Consider the following 18,661-nt stretch of genomic DNA (forward strand, 5'->3'; position numbering starts at 1 on the left):
CCCTCACTGGTGGAGGTTTTCTATGCAGTAGGTGACCACTTGTTGGGGGTGCTTGTGTCCTTGCCTGGGGGCAGGCGGGGGGCCCAGCTACTTTTGGGGCAACCTAGGCCTGGATCAGCCGATGAGAGCCTGGCAGTGTCCCAGGAATGCCAGAGGCCCAGTGCCCAGTGCTGGCACGTAAGGCACAGCCTGGTGTAGACCCAGTAGGGGCTCCCAGCGACTGCAAATACGTGAGATAGGAAAACAAGGATGCTCAGCCCGTGGCAGCCCTGACAGGGATCCTCCAGGGCTGATCTGGGCCTCCAACCCAGGAGCTGATGAGAAAAGAGTCCCCCCGCCCCAACATACACACAGCTCCAAGGGAGAGAGGCCCTCACCTGCTGGACTTTCTAAGTGTTTGGTAAAGTAGTGGAGAGAGTGGCAGCTCTAAATCTTCATTTTTTGGAATTCTTGGATATGTCAGCCTGAAAGTGTTGCTAACATAGTAGGTTATGAATTATAGTGGAGGTGAGAGGGTGGGTTGCAACCTTAGAAATATGTCTAAAGAACAAACACACTAAAACAACAATTTCGCACAAAATTCCACAGACTTCAGAAAGGTGGAAGTAAAGCAAGAGTCATGTAGAGTGGAGCTTATGCTGTGAGGATTCCTCACACATTCAACTTGTTGAGACTACCAAATGCTTCACGAATGGTCTCTTGAGGAATTTCTACTACCTGAGGCTTTTCTTCCTTTTTGTGGTACTGTGAGGAAGAGATCCGTTTTCTCTTGTTCTTGCAGTGATGACAAATTTGTGAGTCCATGGATCAGGACTAATTGTTTGAGGCTACAGAAAAGCCTGTTAAATCAAATGAGTAGTTGGTGGGGGGAAGAGGAAGAAAATATAGAGTGAAAAAAAGAAATCAAGATGAGTTCACCTGTTTTAATGCAGAGAGCGTGTGTGAGGGCAGTGATAGACAGGGGCTGCAGAGCTGGTGGGGGGCGAGGGGGTGTGGAAAGCAGTGCTGGCAGCTGAGGCCACAGGCTGGGCTCGCAGTCAGGTCTGGCTAGGCCTTGGGAGGCCCAGGCCTCTGCTTCCTCAAACAGGCAAAGCAAGCTCAGAGGAAAAGAAAAACTGAAGTTTTCTTGAGTTGCTTCCCCTAGGTTTACACAGTGGTCTCTTCATGGAGTTCAGAAGGGAAAAACTGCAACAAGAAACAGATGAGGGTAAGAGAATGTTGTCATCTATTTCCACAGTCTACAGCATGAATGTCCCAAAGAAATTTTTTCCCGTTTCTGAGTGTAAGGGGCAGAGCATAATGATTTGACTTACAGGCATCATGAAATGATTACCACGATAAGTTTAGTGCCCATTCATCATCTCATATACATACAAAATAGAAGAAAAAGAAATTGTTTTGTAATGAGAACTCTCAGGAGTGACTCTCTTAACAACTTTCATGTATCCCATAGAGCAGTGTTAAATATGGTCCTCAGGCTGTACATTACCTCCGCAGGACTTCTTTTTCGTATAACAGGAAGTCCGTATCTTTTGATCACCTTTATCCAGTTCCCCCTCGCCCAAGCCCGGCCTCTGTTAACCACAGTTCCAATCTCCTTTTCTATGAGTTTGGTGGGGTCTCTCTCACGTCCACATATCAACGAGATCATACAGTATATATCTTTTCTCCATCTGGGCAAGGAAAAATTTAATCGATGTCCTCCCCCCATTCTGCAAATGCAGTAAGAGTTGTTTTGCAAAACCAGTATTGCAAATATGGAACTAGTATCAGCCTATACCTCAGTGAGCCCACTCTGACGTTTTTGTTTATGCATGTTTGACCACCAGTACAATTGGATCCCCCTGAAATGAGCTCCATTACACTGGCTTTTTTAGGCTACCTATCCATGCAGCACAAGGACCTACGTATAGTAAGATGGAGAGCAAAACTGAGGCGACAGACAGAGAGAAGAGGGCTCAGCCTATATTTTCCATTAATTCTGCCTCAGTAATTATGAGGCGTGCCTTATGTTGGGAGCCCTCCACCCCACAAAATGCACATCAAGACGGTACATGTAATGTGGACCAGGATAAAGCATCCTCCGGGGATCCGTGTCACCTTGCACACTCTTTGTGAGGGATCCCTTAGTAGGGACACTATTTTTCCTAACTGGACTATGGCAGCCAGTTGTTTATCTTCAGCCCCCATTAGGTGGAGCTTACTCCCCCACAACACACCTGGTGGCCTGAAGTACCTGTTCAGTAGGACAGCCCCCTCCTTCCTGGGAGGGACAGGAATATCAACGTCTCTGCCTTAGTCACTTCAGCAAACACTTTAGCCAGCTCAGCCCAAGGGTTGGAGTCTCCATGTTCCTCTGGGGAGGGGTTAGGATGATGCCTTCTTCAGTCCCAGATGCAAGCCTGACAGCAGCACAGCAGGGTCGCTATTTACAAAGGTGACTCCTCTACATACCCTTAGGATTCTGGCCTCAGCCTGCGAGGTCTGCCTTGTGGGCTCCTTAACCTGCCATAGCAGTAGATGGGGAGAAGGACACCCTCCCGGCTCTAAGTACTGCCAGAGAAGAAAAAGAATTCTCCCTCTACGCTTCCAGGTTCTGGGCTGGGACAACCGACACCTCCCCCCACCACAATAAAAGATTAAGAAGAAAAGAGCAAACAGAAGTGTAGTAACATGTATGACTCCTGGATACACGGGAGAGGCCCAGAAAAACTGAATAACTCCGGGTAGTGGCCCAAAGCACCACCTTAAATACCAGCTACAGAGAAAAAAAGGTGCTGGGGATGGGGGAGCCAGTCATGGGAGGCTTTTAGGAAAAGCATAGTAAACAATGGTATGGTTGTTATGCAGATTTAACTTGCCTGCCTCCTCCACTGATAAGACTTTCTAGTGATTCAGGTCCCCCCTCTTCCAGGTACAGAGAGACTCGCTGTATCAAATGGAGATGTCCCCTCTAGTAACTTCTAGTCGGTATTCAGAACTTCCCCTCTGTCTGCTGTTTCTTAAAAAGAACCAGCTAAAGATAAGCAAAGGGGCAAATTCTGCTCCCCTTAAGTACCAGAAGTCATTAGCCTGCCCATGGGAAGCTCCTCCCACTGGAGCCCATTATCAGGTCAGGGGGAGCCCACCCTCAGTCCAGAGGCATGCACTGCTCTCTTTTTTGTGTATTTAGGGCCACAGGGCTTACAAAGGCTAGCAACTGCCTAGTGGGGGAACCATCCAGGCATGCTGAGCTCCTTCACAGAGCAGCCTGATACCTCTCACCCCAAAAGTTATTTCCAGTGTCATGGGTTCACTCAAATATTGGCACTACTGCTTGGCCAGGTTAATGAAGCAGAGGGTGAGAGCATGAAACATATAGACTGTAATTGTCGACCAAGAAATGCAGAAGGCTGGCAATAAGAAGACAGTTTACTTGGGGACTTAGGAATTGCAATTCCAGAGACACAGATTTGGGTAAAACTGAAAAGGTGTTCTGGGGAAAAGAAATACTCAGGGGCTTATAAAGGAAAAAAAAAAAAAAAGCAAGATTGTGAAAGTTGTCTGACCCTGATACAAGACAGGAAATATTTGTCCTTAAGGAATAGGTTGTCCTGAGTTATTTTAGGGTAAGAGTTCAATAAGTATCTTGAGTTTCTGGAACATTGCGCAGGTGTTCTGGGTGCCTCTGTGAAGACAGTAAGTGGTTGGAATCCCCTGATGGCACAGTGGTTAAGAATCTGCCTGCCAATGCAGGGGACATGGGTTCCATCCCTGAGCCGGGAAGATCCCACATGCCGCAGAGCAACTAAGCCAGTGGGCCACAACTACTGAGCCCATGCACCACAACGACTGAAGCCCACGCCCCTAGAGCTTGTGCTCCAAAACGAAGCGTAGCTGCACCTCACCACAACTAGAGAAAAGCATGCGTGCAGCAACAAAGACCAAACACAGCAAAAAAACAAAAACAAAAAGAAAACAAAATACACAAACAAACAAAACAGCTAGTGGTCAAAAACTGAGATTCCATCCAGAGTGAGACATGCAGAAGTCACACTTCCTCACTGGCCTCCCAGCTCCATTTAGGAGAGCTCTCTTAGCAATACTGACTACATTTTAATTTTCCTTTCATATAATACAACTCATAAAAATGAAATGCCAAAATAATCTAAAAAATGGCACTTGATGAACCCAGTGGCAGGGCAAGAATAAAGATGCAGATGAACTGTTGTGCCAGTTTCTGCTGTACAGCAAAGTGAATCAGCTATATTTATACATATATCCCCATATTCCCGCCCTCCTTTGACTCCTTCCCACCCTCACTATCAGCAATTAAATTCCAATAAAGAGCTTAAAAAAAAGATGCAGATGTAGAGAACAGACTTGAGGACACAGGATGGGAGGCGATGGGTAACCTGGGATGAAGTGAGACAGTAGCATTGACATATATGCACTACCAAATGTAAAATAGATAGCTAGTGGGAAGCTTCTGCATAACACAGGGAGATCAGCTTGAAGATTGGTGATGACTTAGAGGGGTGAGATAGGGAGGGTGGGAAGGAGTCGCGGGAGGGAGGGAATATGGGGATGTATGTACAGCTGATTCCCTTTGTTGTACAGCAGAAACGGGCACAACAGTGTAAAGCAATTATACTCCGATAAAGAGCTTAAGAAATAAGAAATGCAAAACTGGTACAGAGGCATCTTAAATTTTGAATCCCAGCTAAGATCATTTTGCCAGTTGTCCTGCTGACTCGGTGGACCCCATATCAGTTTCTAGATGATCTTCAAAATCCTCCTCTTTCCTCATCACGACTTGTAAGTTAGAGGAATTTTAGGGTCGATCAAGGGAAAAGACAGGACTGTGAAGTGGCAGAAGCACACAGTGAGCTTTATTTGGGCGTTGACTTGACAGGTTTACATCCAGGCAAGTCCCTGACGGCGTGAAACCGCACAAAGGCTACACCATGGGGGCCACCTCCCAGAAGGGCAGAGGACAAGGGGGAAACCCCCAGTGGAGAGAGAAATTGGAGAGGGGACCTATAAGTCTAGATGATGTCAGAGCCACACAGTGCAGGGAGTCCTTAGGTCAGAGAGCTCTGAAAGGCAGCAGAGCTGTTATAACCAAAGAATTTCTCTCATTTATGGCTAGCAGGTGTTCAGTGCAGTTCCTTGGGATATGCAGAGCAGGCAGGCTCCAAATGGCTGTCTGCTCATTCAGCCTATACTTAAACCAATTGAACAGGTACTTTGGAGCTAAGGGGTCCTGGCCTGCTGTGAAGAAGTAAACAATATAGAATCAATATACAGAGGTTCCCTCTGGCTCACTTGTATTACACCATAAAGAATCATGTCACATTATGCTATATATAGAAATAGATGATAGCTAGTTAGGAGAAATGATAGTATCATTTTACTTCCTACCAGAAATCATGCATTATAGGTACTTGTTTGATGACTAAATGATGAGTACAACCAGCCACCTGCCCAAATCTGTTTTGGCAACTTACATAGTGACAGCTTAGATTTGTTCTGTGGGTCACTATCTACAAAGTGTATTCTAGAAGCTGAATTAACTCTTTATGACGTAATTAACTCATCAGTACATCTTATTTTAAAAGTGTTGATACTACACAATAAAAACCAAAAGTTCCTCTTCTCCAAACCCCACACCCAGAACGTTCAGAGGCAAGCATGCAATTCTAACCCTGGATTTTCTGCTCCACTACTGATTTAAGCAAATGACTGGGTTGGTTTCTTTTTTGGTATTTTCTTTGTTTGTTTGTTTGTTTTTGGCCACGCTGCGTGGCTTAAGGCATCTTACTTTCTTGACCAGGGATTGAACCAGGGCCCTTGGCAGTGAAAGTGGTGAGTCCCAACCACCGGACGGACACAATTTCCTCACCTGTGGAATGAAAAATATAGTATCTCTCTCATGTTGCCTGTTTTATCAAAAGGACTTTATTTTTCTCTGACTCACTGAAGGGGTTTTATATAAAGATCCAGGTGATTATCGATTGACCCTAGTTTCCTGGACGTAGGGCATAGTTCTTTCATTTAAAGTGATATGTTTTATGTTGTCAGAAAATGAAAAACGATACACCCCTATTATTCTCCTTACATTAGTGATTATAAAATCCAATGCAGTTTATTGACTTGGTAAGAGAAATCTGAGATTTGAAAGCAGTTTCTTCTCTTCCCTTTAAAATAATTTGGTTTTGTTTTAAACTTAATATTTTCTTGTACTTTTTACATCAGGGCCCCCTTCAGTTCTTTGGTCACATATAAATCTTAACATATAATAGCACATAGAGAAAAAAAAAATGAAGTACAAATACCTCCTACAATGTGGATGAACCTCAAAAACATTATGCCAAGTGAAATTAGCTGGCACAAAAGGACACATAGTGTATGAGTCCATGAATCTTAAATATCCAGAGTAGGCAAATCCATAGAGACAGAAAGCAGATTAGTGGTAGGCAGGGGCTGGAGGACGGGGGACTGGGGAATGGCTGCTAAATAAAAAGGGGTGTCATTTTGGGGTGATGAAGATGGTTTATTTTATTCAGCTGCGTCAGGTCTTAGTTGCAACATGCGGGATCTTTGTTGTCACGTGTGGGCTCTTTGTTGTGGCATGTGGGATCTTTAGTTGTGGCATGTGGGATCTTTTAGTTGTGTCATACAGGCTCTTAGCTGCGGCATGCGGGATCTAGTTCCCTGACCAGGGATTGACCCGGGCCTCCTGCACTGGGAGCACGGAGTCTTAACTGCTGGACCACCAGGGAACTCCCGATGAATATATTTTGAAAGTAGGTAGTGGTTATGGTGGCAGAACATTGTGAATGTACTAAATGCCCCTGAACTGCACACTTTGAAACGGGTAATTTTATAATATTTCAGTTTTACTACAAGTAAAAAAAGTGATATAAGGGAAAAATAAGTATTGTGGATAGACTGTGGTAGAGGGTATGAGTGGAATAAGAAGTGGGACAAGGCTTAAGAAGGAGGAGATTCCTATCTAGGTTAGAGATCTCAGATGTCCAGGTTCCAAGAACCCTCTGCAGTGCTACCTCCCAGACCTGATGTAGCCCTGTAAACACTTTTGGGTCCCTCAGCAAAACTCTTCCTAAGGCTGGGGTCGTCCTGCCAACAAGAAGCACTGTGTGTGCCAGTGGAAATAAAGCAGCCAGGCAGCATGGACGCTGCTTCAATTATACATGAGCCCCTCACCCACCCACCCCAAGTCCAAGGTGGACAGAGAGCCACATTCTTTCTCAGCATCAAACGTGAAATAACTGATGGTAAGGACAACAGGCCGCAAGAAAAAATTTCAGAAGTGTCATTTTAATAACAGAAGCGCATTGTGCTTGTGTCCCAGGTACCTTCTGGGTATGTTTGTGTATATATCAGAGATGTGTGATATAGGGTGCATAGCCATGTGTTATCTGTCTGTGCTTGCGTGTGTGTGTGTATTTTCTACCTGGCGGCTCCATCTGAAGAAGGCAGCATGAACAAAGGCAAGGTCTACCTGCTTCTTTTCAATACAGTGATTGTCTTGGGTCAGGGCTCAGGGACCACCACCTCCTGGCTTCAGGCAGCACTCCACCAAGGGGCTCCCTTTCAGGGTTGAATTAGCTGGAACCAGGGTTCTCCCGAGGATGTGCAAGGTGACAAAATAGATTTGAAGTCCACATCGTCAGCTCTGAGCTGGGGAAGGAGATGTGATTAGCTGTCCATGTACGGAGGGGGGGAGGGGGGGGAGCAGGGGAGGAAGAAGAGCCTCACACTCGCCTAGATGGAACCCCCTCCTGTGTCACCTTTGCAGAGATAGGACCCTCCCTCCTGCTAGAGTGGTTTCTATCCTCATGCCCCCTCCACGAAAGGGAAGGAGGTGAACAGAACTGGGAGAGGACCAGATGATGCCCTGCTCCCTCTCCTCCATAAAGCCCTGTGAGTAGCCACTGTGGGAAGTGTCCCTTGGAGTCCTCCTTGTACCTGAGATCGTCACCATGGACGGGGCTCAGGCCTGCCCTGAAACACACGGTTCTCCCATTAGAGACTCCTGCCCCTCGTCCTGCACATCTAGGTGGTCCCCTGGGGCAGGGTTGCGGGAAGATGAGTGTTGGAGGAGAGGGTGGAAGAAAACAGATAGGTCTGTATAAACCCCTCATGGGCACCTAGGAACCTTCTGACATGTGGGTGGCCTACCTATGGTGACTCAGGGCTGTTGCTACGTGAAAGGAGGCCTCCTGGGCATTCGGTGTGAATGGCATTGGCTTAGCAATTTCCATGAAATTGACGAACCCCATGTGACACACAGAAGAAATATGCAAAGAATTCACAACTGTATTGAAAATACAAAAACATGCCGTAAAACACTGGGCCAATAACGCTACTTTTATGTAATACACTGGCAGGCATTTGGGGAACTGTTCTTGGTGGTGAGGTGTGAGGAATTTGAATCTGGCTCAAAGGCACTTTGAAAAAAACTGTCACAGAGACCATTCAATAGGAAATGGGGGCTACAGAAGGACCACTGATGACAGGGGACCTGGCTGAGCCACCTGAGGGCAGCTACAGGGAAGCAAAGGTGGAAGAAGGCAGGGCAGAGGTGGCAAGAGCGGAGGAGGGAAGGGCGGCAGGGGCGGCCGGGCCGGCAGGGGCAGCCCCAAGGATGGCTCTGGGGACTGCCCCAGTGGCAGTGCCTGCAGAAGATCCCAGATGCAATCCCGCTTCCAAATCATGATGGTACTGCAGGGTCACCCAAGCCGATGGCGACAGGAGGGACCAGAAACACAGGGCGCCATGGTCTGGATCCCAAATGCGCTCTGATGTCTCCGCCAATTGGCACTTCTGTTCTTTTTTGTGTGTGTGTGTGTGATTAACAGGTCTTTTATTGGTAGTAAACTAGAGCAAACAATCAGAATAGTACATATGCAGTATTCAGTACACACAGAAAAAGGTAAAGAAATTCATAACCTGTATAAAACAAAACGCTGGAGAAAAACCATACAGCTCAAGAGATACAGTGGGGAAGGTCCTCTCCATCCTCTGATTACAGCGCGTACTCTGTACCCAACACAATTTACCGCACTCAGCAAAATAAGAAATACAGACTTTTTAGTATTGAGTGTATTTAAGAGGATTAAACACATTTTCTAAGATTCCTGCAATGACAAATAAGTGACCCTTTAGCTGGTAGAGCGGACTTAAGGGAGGAAAGTGGGGAAAGGAAATTAACTAGTATTTTGTAACCATTTTAAATAATTTCTCATTTTCCAAACACTGCTTTCATAACAGAAGTGTTTTACACTTGCACAATATTAATTACTTTATTATACGTGGAAGCCTGTGGTAGGCTGATTACACAACAAGACTGCAAACAACCAGTGGTACTTTTCTGACGTCAGAAGAGTACATAAGACTGAAACATCACCAAAAATACATAAAAAACTCATCAGCATAAACATCAAAGTACATTAAAAATATAATCAGGAAAAAAATACAATTGCTAAAAAGTGGTTTAGAGCAGAGCCACTGTTTACCAGCGGCTTCAAATGGCAATTAGCGTTCATAGCAAGTCTGGATGACCTTACAAGACCCCTGTACAATACTGACTAGCGCACCCTTTTAAAATGTACGTTACACAGGCTGCAATTTCACAAAGAGGTTCTGAGGTCATGACCAAATGAGATACTCTCGCCCCTCACATCAGCTCTGTCACCAGCTGGAACCTTACTAATACCCACAGCTCCGAGTGTGTGGGGCTTTATTATACATGGACACATGTGGGTTCTGCTGTTAAAAGGGGGGAGGGGGATGTTTACTTTTCCTCTGTTGTTTGGTGTTTGGATGCCGAAAAGCAGAGGAAATGCGAAACGTGTTACCTGTTGGAATGTGGACCATTCTCAAATCCAAGCTGTCCAGACAGGGAGAAGAGGGAACAAGGAAGGCCCAGAACTCTCCGAGAGGACGGGTTAAGAACAAAAATAACATTAAAAACCCCAGAAGTGTGGGTAACAGGTAGTAACAGAGACAGAGAACAATGTTCTCAGGCCATGTATAATAAATAACACACACCCCAAATTTCAAAGAATGATGTAATTCCAACTTGGGTTCTAACACTGGAACCAACCAGCCGCTTGGGCTTCAACACTGTGCCCATCAACTCTTGACGGAGTCACAGCCTTGCTACAGCTGGGATAAGGGGAGGGTGCTTTTTTTTTCTTTCCTTCTTTTATTAAAGCTATCATTCCAGGCTTTGATCAAAGATCCAAGAATATTTGTTCTACCAGGCTGGAATGAATGTGGTTTGGAAGTTCAGAGTACATTTAAAAGCTGCAACAAAATATAGGTAGCCAACATCTCAGAATTTTGGATCAGCCCAGATGGAGACGGCGATTTGAAATGTTTTCGCTCCCTTACTGAAGTGGTGAAATGTATTCTCACACTACCTGTAAATTGGATATTCCATTACGGTGATAACGTACAGAATTCCCATGCGTTATAACACTTTCCTGAGAGTAAAGCAATTAGAATAACCTTAATCCTAGCAACAAAGTTTTGTGGGGTTTTTTTTTTTTGTGGTTTTTGTTTTGTTTTGTTTTTGTACAGTTTTTTTGGTGGTTTTCTTTTTTCTTTCTTTTTTTTTTTTTTGCCTTTAAAACTTTTGGGCTATTCCCTGACGATCTATACATGTAAATTTGATTGCTAAACATCGTCACTTCGAATGTCAAACTATTTTAATCTATTGATTTTGATTAAAAATCAATAGAAACAGAGCTAAAATCACTCTAACAAAATAAACTAAATATGAAAAGTTGCATTGAAAGGGCATTACATTATTCTTAACAGGATCGTGTAGAAACATTCCAATGGCAGTGTTCTCAAAAGAAAACAGAAATTCCATCAGAAGACCTGCAGCCCGGTCACTCTTGGGACCTCACCTGTAGCTCTGGCTGGTGGGGGTCTTTACTCTGGCACTGCACGGCTCACTAACGTCGGACATCATGTCTGTGTACCCTGAGAAATCTGACACTGAAGTCCTTGCTCTATGGTCCACTTCTCCGTTAGAGTTAGTGACAAAGGTCATTGGCACCCTGCTGCCCGACTTGAACTGAGAGCCAAACGCTTGCGCGGAGTTCTCAATCTGGTACGTCGTTCTAGGCTCTACGTCCTTCTGAGGCTCTATCTGGCTAGCTAACTCCTGAGATGGAATCTGAAAGCTTGCTGAGGACTCTAAGTTCTTCTGTTGTTCCTTCTGGCTAGTCAGTTTCTGAGATGAGGACTGGAAGGCTGAAGAAGTCTCTAGGTTCTTCTGAGAATCTATCAGGTCATCCAGCTCCTGGGAAGGTGTCAACTGCTGATGTGTGGCATCCAAAGCAGATAAATAAAGACCTGGCTGAGACCCAAACAACATCCCAAAAGGAGGCTTTGGCAACGAAGATGGCAACACTGAGGTAACAGACTGGCCGAAACCACACTCCAAAGGAGATGTAGTGTATATCTGTTTTTCCGGAAATAAAGTGTGGCTGTGGAGAGGTGAGGACAGACTGACAAACTGGAAACCGTGTCCCAGAGTAAAACCTGCATTCGTGGATTTCTCAAAAGCCTGCTGGAGGTATTTGGAGTATTCTTGCAACATGCTCGCCTTGTCATTCGAAGGAGTCTGGGTGCCGGGGCTCAAATTCTCTTCCTGAACCAGTTCTGAGTGTTCTCCTGAGGCGTGCAGATCCACACGTGGTTCTGCTATGCTGAAAGGATCCTCCTTCTGGCTCTCCGACTTGCTGGAGTACTGATCCAAAATACTCTGTAAAACCTCATCAGGAATTCCCGACTTGTCGTGACAAGACTTAATGTCCGCATTCAGGGCCGGGGAGTCCATAAGGGACAACAGGGCCTCACTGTCCAAGACGCCGACGCCCGCGGACTGAATGACGGACTGCTGGGAGACCATGTGTCCCACGTTCACGGAAAAGGCACTGTTGCTGCTGGCGGTGGGTAAGTACCTTCTCTTCTTAGAGAATTGCATGGCATCATCGTAGCTGCTGCCTATCTGACCTTGCTTGCCACCTGCACCCTGGAGAAGGCTGATGGTCTCCACGCTGTTGTTTGACACGATGCCAAGGGAGCCACCTGGTTTCCCGGACAAGGGCTTCTGTCCCACGATGTCTGGTAGCGGCGACACAAAATTCAGGTCGTTTTTGTCGGTACTCTTCCTGCTGCCCTTCTTGAAGATGAGTTTGGGCACCCTCTTCTGGAGCTCGTCCAGGCCGGAGCCGAGGATGCCCCCACCGGAGGACACGGCGGGCATCTCCACCGAGTACGTCTGCATGTTTATGCTGCTCGGCACGTGGGACTCACTGGCTTTCCCGGTCTTGGGCTCCTTGTTTTCCACGGCCAGGCCCTTGGACTTGGCTTTCCTCCTGGAGGAACTCGTGCTTCCCTGAGACAACGCGGCCAGGCTGCCCACGCCGCCGTGGCTGCCGGACGACCCCGGCTCCGCGCCGGGCGCCCCCTTCGCCAGGGCCTCGCCGCACCTGCGCCTGTGCTTCAGCAGCTGGTCCGTCCTTGAGAAATACTGCTGGCAAGTGTCACACTTGTGTGGCTTTTCTCCGCTGTGCGTCCGCTTGTGCCTCTCCATGTGGTACTTCTGGATGAACTTCATGCTGCACTGGTCGCAGCCGAAGGGCTTCTCGTGGCTGTGGATCTTCTCGTGCCGCTGCAGCAGGTACTTCTGGCTGAAGGCCATGCTGCACTGGCCGCACTGGAAGGGCCGCTCGCCGGTGTGGATGAGGACGTGCCGCCGCAGGTGGTAGGAGCTGCGGAACGCGGCGCTGCAGTGGTCGCAGACGTGCGGCTTCTGGCTGGGCGACAGCACGGCGCCCTCCGCGTCCCCCGCCGCCGCGCCCGGCTTCCTCTTGGCCCTGCTTCCCTGAGACTCCGGCTTCGGCCTCCGGGCCGCCCTTCTATTCTTAAACCAAACCTTCAATCAGAGAGGAAACGGGATTGAGTTAGTATATTGAGCATTTCATGTCAGACACGAAAAATCGCAGCTGGGAGCACTCGGGGCCGAAGATTTTAAACTGCATCAGGAAAAGCTACTTCCTTCTTGCTAAAATATCTTGGGATATTTAGCTGAAAACCCTCCCCACTTTAGCCCCGACTGCCATTAAGGAGCACTGACCACGTGCCAGGCTCTGGACTGGCATATGGCTTTGTCTCTCTCCCGCCACCTTCACTATTATTTCCCCCACTCTCATGTGCAGGTGGAGCTGACCAACTGCACTCGGTCCCTGCTGCTATTACGATGCCTGGTAGGTCTGCATCCTGACAACGGACCATCAGCTCCAGCTGCCGCTAACCCTTACTCACTGGGCAGGTGTCGCCTTAGTTCTGGGGAAGTTGAGCATAGGAAAAAGTGGCTGCCTTTTAAAATCACACAGGAGAATGGCCTCAATTCTGAAAAACCCATGACTAAAGGGTCATTCATCCTCTGGAACCTCGGGATGGTTAAAAAGATGGAGATGGTATTGTGAGGGAGGTCGGGTCACGGGGGGCCCTTGGACTTTGTGGCTTGTCTTGCTGGACACCAGTGTAGCTGAAGCCCTGGACACTGCCTTAATGTTAAACCATAGGAGTAATGAATGGTTAGGCCGACTCAGCCCAAATTTACTAAAACTCTTAAAATCTTTGCCCAGCCAAGAGTTTGGGGGAAAGAGGCAGACCATTGTCACCACCGTGAATTCTGCACTCTCCACCCTGCCCCACCCTCCAAACCTTCCTGGGCTCGGGACCAGGTCAGCTCACTCTGCTCTGGCTACAGTTGCAGGACCTTGGACCAGACCCTTGCTGCCCAGAGTGGTTGGGCCTCTAGGCCCCGCTACTCAATCAGGAGATCCCCATCCTGAACCTTGTGCTTAAGGCAAGAGGGTACAACCTGCATTGTAGGAAGACAGTCCACAAGCACGTGGGTGAGGAGTCACAATAATGGCTCCTCGCTAAATATCTGCCACCTATTAACTGAAAGGAAAACCTGTCCTGTGGACTCTGCTGCTCCCTCAGCATCCCAGTGAAAGGAATTACATCATATTTAGTATGTTTGGATGTTTCCACTCTGCAAATTTTCCCAGAGACCAAGGGGCCTCCTCTCTGTCACCTCATTTCCCCTCTCCCATCTTAGTACTTGGGTCCTGCTGCTGCATGAATATGTGGTCTTAAACAGCCAGTGTAATGGAGCTCATTTTGGGGGGATGCAGTGTAGCAGTGGTCAAACCTGGATAAATGGAAGTAAAATGCACAGCTGGCTCACAGAGGCTCAGGCTGACACTACTTCCATGTTTCCAATACTGATGTCATAAAACAATTCTTACGGTATTTGCAAAACAAGGGAGGGGATCCATTAAATTTTTCTTTCAGAGATTCAGGCTGTAGAGTCTGGAAACTGATGAAAACATTCTCTCTTTTCCTCACTTGTGTCTTGTTGCTCTTTTTCCCTTCTGAACTCCATTAAGACCCCACTGTGTAAACTGAGGAAGAGGTCCCCAAAACTTCAGTTTTTCTTTTCCTCTGAGCTTGCTTTGCCTGCTTGAGGAAGCAGAGGCCTGGGCCTCCCAACTCCTGGCCAGACCTGACTGTGAGCCCAGCCCCTGGCCTCAGCTGCCAGCACTGCTTTCCAGAGCCCCTCTCCCCACACCAGCTCTGCAGCCCTTGTCCACCACTGCCCTCACACACCCTCTCTGCAGCAAAGCTGGTGAACTCATCCTGATTTTTCTTATTCTCTATTTTTTCTTCCTCCTTTGTCCCCCAAAATACTCCTTTGATATAACTTTGGCTTTTCTATAGTCTCAAATAATCTGTCCTGATCCATTGACTCACAAATCTGTCCTCACTGGGAGAGGAAAAGAAAACGGATTTCCCCTTACCACAGGGAAGAATCCCGCCTGAACTCAGAGGCATCCTCCACGACCAACACATTCCACACAACCCATCTCTTCCTCACAGTACCACAAAAAGGGAGAAAAGCCTCAGATATTAAACAGTCCTCAAGAGACTATCATGAATGCTTTTGGTAGTCTCAAAACGTTGGATGTATGAGGAATCCTCACCGCATAGGCTCCACTCTGTATAACTCTTGCCTATCTTCTTCCTTTCTCAGGTGAGAGCAACTCTGTCAGGAATTGTTATTTTAGTTTCTTTGTTATTTAGACATATTTAGATGGTTGTAACTCACCCTCCCACTCCACTATAATGCATGACCTATTATGTTAGCAAGGCTTTCACGCTGGCATATCAAAGAACTCCAGAAAATGAAGACTTAGAGCTGTCACTCTCTCTACTACTTTAGGAAACACTTAGAAACTCCTGCAGGAGAGGGCCTCTCTCCCATAGGGCGCTGTGTGTGTGTGTGTGTGTGTGTGTGTGTGTGTGTGTGTGTGTGTGTGTGTTGGGGTGGGGTCTCTTTTCTCCTCAGCCCTTGGGTTGGAGGCCCAGATCAGCCCTGGAGGATCCCTGTCAGGGCTGCCATGAGCTGGGCAGCCTTGTTTTCCTACCTCAGACATTTGCAGTTGCTGGGAGCTCATACTTGGTCTACACCAGGCTGGGCCTCACGTGGCAGCACTGGGCACTGGGCCTCTGATTTTCCCGGGACACTGCCAGGCTCTCATGAGCTGATCCTGGCCTAGGTTGTCCCCAAAGTAGCTGGGCCACCTGCCTATCCCCAGGCAAGGACACATGCACCCCCAACAAGTGGTCATCTACTCCACTGATGCCCGCCAGGGAGGGGGCCTCTCACCTCCTGCCCTCCTACTAGACAACCGCTGGGTCCCAGTGGATGTCGCCAGGAGTGGGGTCCAGGCGTGGGGGCTGTTGTAGAAGGGCATCTGAGGCCATCTCACTAGGGCGGAAGTTCACTGTTTTCCCTGCCTGGACTGACTTGGGCAGCAGCCAGGCTGCTCCATCCCTCTGCTCCCAGCTGGGTCTCCTGCACAGGGTCCCTGCAGGACTCCAGGCTGGGGTAGCGAGGAAGAGCCCTGAGTTGGTGCAGGAGAAGAAGGGCACCACAAGCATCAGGGCAAGGATGTCAGACCCACCCCTCAGCACACTGACAGCAAGGCAAGCCCTGCCCTAGGCAGGGAGCTGCCTCCAGTGGGACACCTCAGGACCCAAAGACTGTGAGCTGTGCCTCCCAGCTCGGGCCCGTGCCTCTGGAAAGTGTTCAGCGTTCAAGTGCCTCCTTCATCAGCTGACAAGATGGTGTTTGACACTACCTCCCAAAAGTTCTAATGTCCTGAAAATATTTTCTACACTAAAGAAAGTCCTGCGAGAATCTTATTTTGTTCTAAAAGCAAGAAACCACTCTCTGTGCAAAAGACAACAAAAGAACAGCTGTGGGAGGACCGGACTTGGACTTTGTGCTCTCCTCTCCCCTCAGTGTCAGCTTAACTAAACATACATTGGTTGCTCATCTGTTGTGTTCTGAGTGTGAATCATCCCCTCACTCCAATGCCTAAGTATTTATAAATTGACTCCTCATGCAAAATATTTATGCTTGGTTTTAAATAACTCAATATACTTGGAACCCTCGGTGCATTAATTTGAATAATATCAACTTCAGACTTAACCTCAGTGTGACTCCACACAGAAGTGGCACCTAAAGGATACCAGTGTTAGAAGCAAGTGAACTTTGTGTGTGTGCATGTGCGTGTACATAATTCAGTACCATATAATATATAGACGTTTATATAGGTATAGATTATAAAAAGGCGTACATATATATATATATATATAATGTTCACCTTTGTGAACAAGGAATAGTATACTATGGTAGTTTTATTTCCTTCAGGAAATCAAGTTCTTCTGGTAATGGGCAATTTCCAAAACTGGGGTTTACTTATCCCATTTACCACCAACCAAGACCCCAAAGTTTACCATATTTCCCAAACAAGGAAAAGGTCACAAAAACAAACCAATGTGAGAATGTCCAGGACGAAGGAGTCCAAGCCCCAAAGCAGGTTTTAGATTGGCTGCCCTGCCAGCTTGCTTTTTTTCAGGTTTACTGACCTGCACTCTGGCCTCAGTCACACCCATGCACCTCGCAATCTCCTGTCTGAGGGGAGAAAATTGGAAGTGTTCAGTATTGGGGGCTGTGGATGAAACTGAATATAGGATGTTATTTCATCCTGTAAAAATTTTCTTTTCTAAAACGTATCAGCGATTTATTTTCAGAACCAATTTCTGCCGTAGGAAAAATGACACATTTTCAGGATTTACAGTGAAAGTAAGTTGAGAAAGTATTTAAGGAGAGCCAAGTCTTATTGGTAAAGGAGGCCGAGTTCCCAAGAACTAATGAAATTCGAATTCACAGTTGCTTTTAGTGTCACCAACTTCAAAGATGAATAAAATCTCTGACAAAATATCGTTACCAGCTTTCAACCACTTCTCTTGCCCATTTTAGGCATTACTTTAGACCCTTAAAATAGCTTGTTCGATCCGTCAGTGGATCCATCAGTGATGAACAGGTTGGAGTACGTCCTACAAAAGGTCGCCACACACTGCTGTTCATTCTTTGGTTGAGCTTATGTAAGAAAATTTTTATCACCAGCTCCCCAGCACTGAGCTAGTACACCATTCTGTAATCTGTAGCTAGAGGGCTGCGTTAGAGCTAGTTTTCTCACAAGAGCAAAAGTTAAGGGAATGTACAAAAATCACTAGTCAAGATAATTTTCAAAATCACGATTTTAAAATATATCAATGCAAATATAATCCGTGAAGAACTGACGTTCAAAATTTTAAATTAAAGTAGACCCCAACCGGCATTCCCTCCCCCTTGCCTCAGGCAACTCATTATTTACTTTAACTGGCCGGCAACAGAGCTTCCAGAAGGGGCTTATTCAAACAACTCAGGGAAATACTGACCTGGATTCCCACCAGGCAGAGCCCCCGCCCCCGCCCTAGGCCCCGAGTGCGGGGGCAGGGTCCCGGCCCGCCTGAGGCCCCGGAGCTTCCAGGTCCCCAGCCCAGGACAGGGACCCGCGAGAGCGCCGCCCGCCGCCCAGACCGCGCTGCCCGCTCGCCGCCACCCCAGGCGCCACCTTACCGCTTGGTCAGGTTGGGGTACGGAGTGCGCCGGAAAAGGCCCTCCAGCTCCTGCACCTGCACCTGCGTGAATCTGGCGAGGCGGACCCGCTGCTGCCCTTCTGCGGCCATGTGGACCCTCGACGGCGGCCCGCGGGGGCCACTCCTCCCCGCCCTGCTCTCCGCCATCGCCGCCTCCCACGCCCGCCTCCGCCTCGCGGCTTTCTCGGCCCTCCGGGCCCGCGGTCCCGGGCCGACGTCAACGCCTTCTTCTCCTTCTCCTCCTTGGTCTCCCGCCTCTTTCCCTTCCGCGGCTGCTCCCTGCTCGGGTTCCGACTGAGCCTTCTGCTCCTCTCCCCGCTCTCCAGGAAGCGAGATCTCCAAGGCCTTCGCCTCTGCAAGGGAGGAAAACCAAAAAGAAAGATCAGGCCCTCGAGTGATCCCGGCTGTGGGGAGGAGGCGGGGAGGGACTGCGTCTGAGGGGGGTCCTGCCGCTCGCCCCTCCCTGGGAAAGCTCCTTTCCTGGAATTGGCTGAAGCTAATGCACCGCCCGCCGCTGACCAAGGGCTTCTTCCCGCTCCTTGTTGATGCGCAGCCTGAGAAAGCC

At 47.9% G+C, this 18,661-nt stretch overlaps 1 protein-coding gene and 2 pseudogenes across 1 annotated transcript; 1 reads left to right on the forward strand and 2 right to left on the reverse strand.

Moving 5' to 3' along the window:
• Nucleotides 1–224: 224 nt before the first annotated feature.
• On the reverse strand, nt 225–372 carry LOC130842790 (small Cajal body-specific RNA 20; annotated as a pseudogene).
• A 10,273-nt stretch (nt 373–10,645) lies between these two features.
• On the reverse strand, nt 10,646–12,745 carry LOC130842012 (zinc finger protein 281). Its single transcript, XM_057718657.1, has one exon. It carries the CDS (start codon nt 12,728–12,730, stop codon nt 10,922–10,924), a length of 1,809 nt encoding a protein of 602 aa, XP_057574640.1. The 5' UTR covers nt 12,731–12,745; the 3' UTR covers nt 10,646–10,921.
• Nucleotides 12,746–15,433: 2,688 nt separating this feature from the next.
• Nucleotides 15,434–15,541, forward strand: LOC130842779 (small Cajal body-specific RNA 20; annotated as a pseudogene).
• Nucleotides 15,542–18,661: the final 3,120 nt, after the last annotated feature.

Source organism: Hippopotamus amphibius, chromosome X (genome assembly GCF_030028045.1).
Source record: "Hippopotamus amphibius kiboko isolate mHipAmp2 chromosome X, mHipAmp2.hap2, whole genome shotgun sequence".
In the NCBI taxonomy this organism is placed as follows: Eukaryota; Metazoa; Chordata; class Mammalia; order Artiodactyla; family Hippopotamidae; genus Hippopotamus; species Hippopotamus amphibius.

What these genes read in the sequence shown, in the direction of transcription:
- LOC130842012 (XM_057718657.1), bottom strand. Translation starts at nt 12,730, where the DNA reads ATGGCCTTCAGCCAGAAGTACCTGCTGCAGCGGCACGAGAAGATCCAC.